Source organism: Miscanthus floridulus, chromosome 15, assembly GCF_019320115.1.
Source record: "Miscanthus floridulus cultivar M001 chromosome 15, ASM1932011v1, whole genome shotgun sequence".
NCBI lineage: Eukaryota > Viridiplantae > Streptophyta > Magnoliopsida > Poales > Poaceae > Miscanthus > Miscanthus floridulus.
In genome coordinates, this window is record NC_089594.1 from 7,060,221 (window position 1) to 7,063,127 (window position 2,907).

The 2,907-nt window shown below is 37.9% G+C and overlaps 1 protein-coding gene across 1 annotated transcript; it reads right to left on the reverse strand.

The window, feature by feature from the left end:
* Window positions 1–480: 480 nt before the first annotated feature.
* Window positions 481–2,445, reverse strand: LOC136507947 (thioredoxin-2-like). Its single transcript, XM_066502541.1, has 4 exons — window positions 2,412–2,445; window positions 2,231–2,326; window positions 1,909–2,040; window positions 481–797 (listed from the first exon to the last, which is right to left on the reverse strand). The coding sequence occupies exons 2-4, from the start codon at window positions 2,303–2,305 to the stop codon at window positions 654–656; spliced, it is 351 nt and encodes a 116-aa protein (XP_066358638.1). The 5' UTR covers window positions 2,306–2,326; window positions 2,412–2,445; the 3' UTR covers window positions 481–653.
* Between the last annotated feature and the right edge of the window lie 462 nt (window positions 2,446–2,907).

Here is a 2,907-nt window from a genome sequence, read left to right on the forward strand (position 1 = left end):
TGAGCCGCCCCTACAAATAGAAGCTATAAATACGGGCCATTTTTAGGGGCGGCTCAATCACCAGCCGCCTCTACAAATACTATTTCTAGAGGCGGCTGGTGATTGAGCCGCCTCTAAAAATCATACTCCATTTGTAGGGGCGGCTCGTATCACCAGCCGCCCCTGCTGTTCCATTTGTAGGGGCGGCTCCATCACCAGCCGCCCCTACAAAAAAATTGAACCGTTGCTACAAATCGTTTTCTACGTAGTGAGAGGCTGATCCGTGCGTGCGGATAAGAAGGAAAGAGGATAAGTAAAGGATGAAAAAATAAAAATAAAAGATAAAAAATAGAAGGGTACTACATATAGCTATTTTACCAAACAATTTTCAAACCAAAGAAACTGAAATCAAATGGAGCTGCTTTATCAAACATGCCATAGCTAGAACGGTAACTGTTTTGGCTAGAGCTAAAGCTCTACCAAACGAGTGCTTATCAAGTATACATACTTCAAACCGTTACTTTTATTGTATATTTCTTCGAGGCATCAAGAAATATACAATACAGGGTAGGTGGGCACACTCCACACATGGATCATGTGCATGCATGCGTGTACTGTAGGTGTACACTCCTACTACAGTAGTAACGATTGATCACGGCGATCGAGTGACGTGATCAATTTATTTTGCCTTCTAAGGCATCCTCGATGCTGCTGCTGAGCTCCGCCTCGTCGGGCGCAACGAGGAATCTCACCGTCTTGGTGCCCTTCACTATCAAGAATGTTGGCAGGGCCAGCAGCCTCGCCTCCTTTGCGATTTCCTGCATGTAACGTATGATTAAATAATTATTAATCAACTTAGGCCCACCGGAATGACAATGGCCCTACAGCTTACTCCCTCCGGTTTCCTAAAGAATATCGTTTTGGACAGTGACACGGTCTCAAAAAAATAACTTTGATCGTTACTTTTTGCTATAAAATATTTATAAAATATAGATAATATATACTTTTATAAAACTACATTTCAAGATGAATCTACTTACATCACTTTCTTGCTTTCAAACTCAACCTAAAAGAATTTATTTATAGTCAAAATTTAAAATATTTGACTTAAGACAACCTCAAAACGACATTCTTTAGAAACCGGAGGGAGTATCAGGGAAGCGTTTCCCAGATAAGTTGCACCAATAGAGTAAAAACGACTATCAAAATAAGCTGTTATGATCGAGCTTCTGCTTTTTAGTACAAATGAGAGAGGTGGAAATAAGCGCCGCCAAAATAAGCTAAAAAAAACATACCATTTGGCTATTGATTTTAGCTTATTTTGACCATAAGCAGCTTATAAGCTGTAGCAAACAGGCAATACACCATCGGTTCCATCCAATGGGCCGGCCATGTGTGTCTATCTATCTATATACTCCTTCCATTCTCTTTTATAAGACACGGTTTGGTATGATACGACCTTTTAAATTACATTTTCACCATTTATTTATGTTATATAATATTATTTATTTTATAAATATTATTTATACTTATAGACTTATAATAATTATTGGATAATACATTTAATTGCAAATTTAACTATACTAAATTTGTATTATAATAATTACAAACTATTAGCTAAATTAATGGTCAATGATTTTAAAGTTAAAATCTTGATATGCATGTGCACCTTATGAAAGTATACGTATATACACACCTTAAGTCTTCAGCAATTTTATTTACTACTAAGAAACAAAAAAGGCCCTTCAATTTTTTTTGAAAAATGAAACTAAACGTGCTAGTCAAACTTTCTAGCGCTTATAAATTACTGTGGCCTTATCCGACCTTTCATAAAAAGGAGATAAAACAAGAAATCTTTAAATTGAGCGTGGAAACGAATTAAGAGCTTCCTATCTCGATATATATAAATAGGATCTATACGATCTATACCTTGAACTGATCATTGTTGACATCGATTGTATAGAAGTAGGCATCTTTTTTCGCGGCGATTCCATCTAGAATCGGCTTCATGTACTCGCACGTCGAGCGGTAGGACACGGACCCCATGAACTCCAGTACCAGCTTAGATTGAGCGTGGGAAAATTGTGTATGAGAGACGGAGGAGTGAGTAATAAACAAATAAATAGCACCATGCATTATATTAAAGGGAATTCTACAGAAATTAATATCATATATATATATATATATATATATATATATATATATATATATATATATATATATATATTGTGGAAAACGAATGAAGATATACCAGCTTTTCATTAGCCTTAGCCATAACTTGTTTCAAGTCACTCCTATCTCGGACGGCTGTCACGGATGAACTCATCGTGCCTTCAATTCTTGACTGCTGAGAATTAATTGGACGTAAGTAAGTTGCAACATAGTACTACTATTATTCCTTGAATTTGCATAAGGGAGGGAGAACTATTTACCCCACAAGGCCACAACTCGCCTTGCTTGGTGATCGATGATGAGCCGGCCAGGTCGTGGTGAAGGAAGTCAGTGCAAGATGATGGCTATATATAGCCGGAGCCGATGACAGGTTAGGTTTTTAGAAGGGAAACGAATATATGCCTGCCAAATATGTTTTTCCGCCGAAGGCCCGCGGAAATTTCAGCGAATGTACGCTTCTTTGTTGTTTTTCATTATTTTTGTTGTGCCCTGCTTGATGGTTTCTTTTTCTTGGTCAGGCGTTCACACTCACAAAAGCATGCTCGCACACCATATCCTAGTGAGCACCTCTAAACGCTACTACAAAAGCACGTTATAGAAATGGGCAAAGGAGATTTTGGAAGCACACCGCTAGAATTTTACAAAGAAAAAAGTCCACATTATCTCCCTCAACTATTATAGAAGTCAGCTTTTCCTCTTGAACTTGAAAACTAGACACAAGCTCTCCCTCATCTATCAAATCCGGGCACGCGACCC

Coding starts and splice junctions, on each gene's coding strand:
- LOC136507947 (XM_066502541.1), bottom strand. CDS start 2,305: ATGAGTTCATCCGTGACAGCCGTCCGAGATAGGAGTGACTTGAAACAA. Junction 2,041..2,230: donor CTAAGGCTAATGAAAAGCTG/GTATATCTTCAT, acceptor GCTCAATCTAAG/CTGGTACTGGAGTTCATGGG. Junction 798..1,908: donor TCAACAATGATCAGTTCAAG/GTATAGATCGTA, acceptor CGTTACATGCAG/GAAATCGCAAAGGAGGCGAG.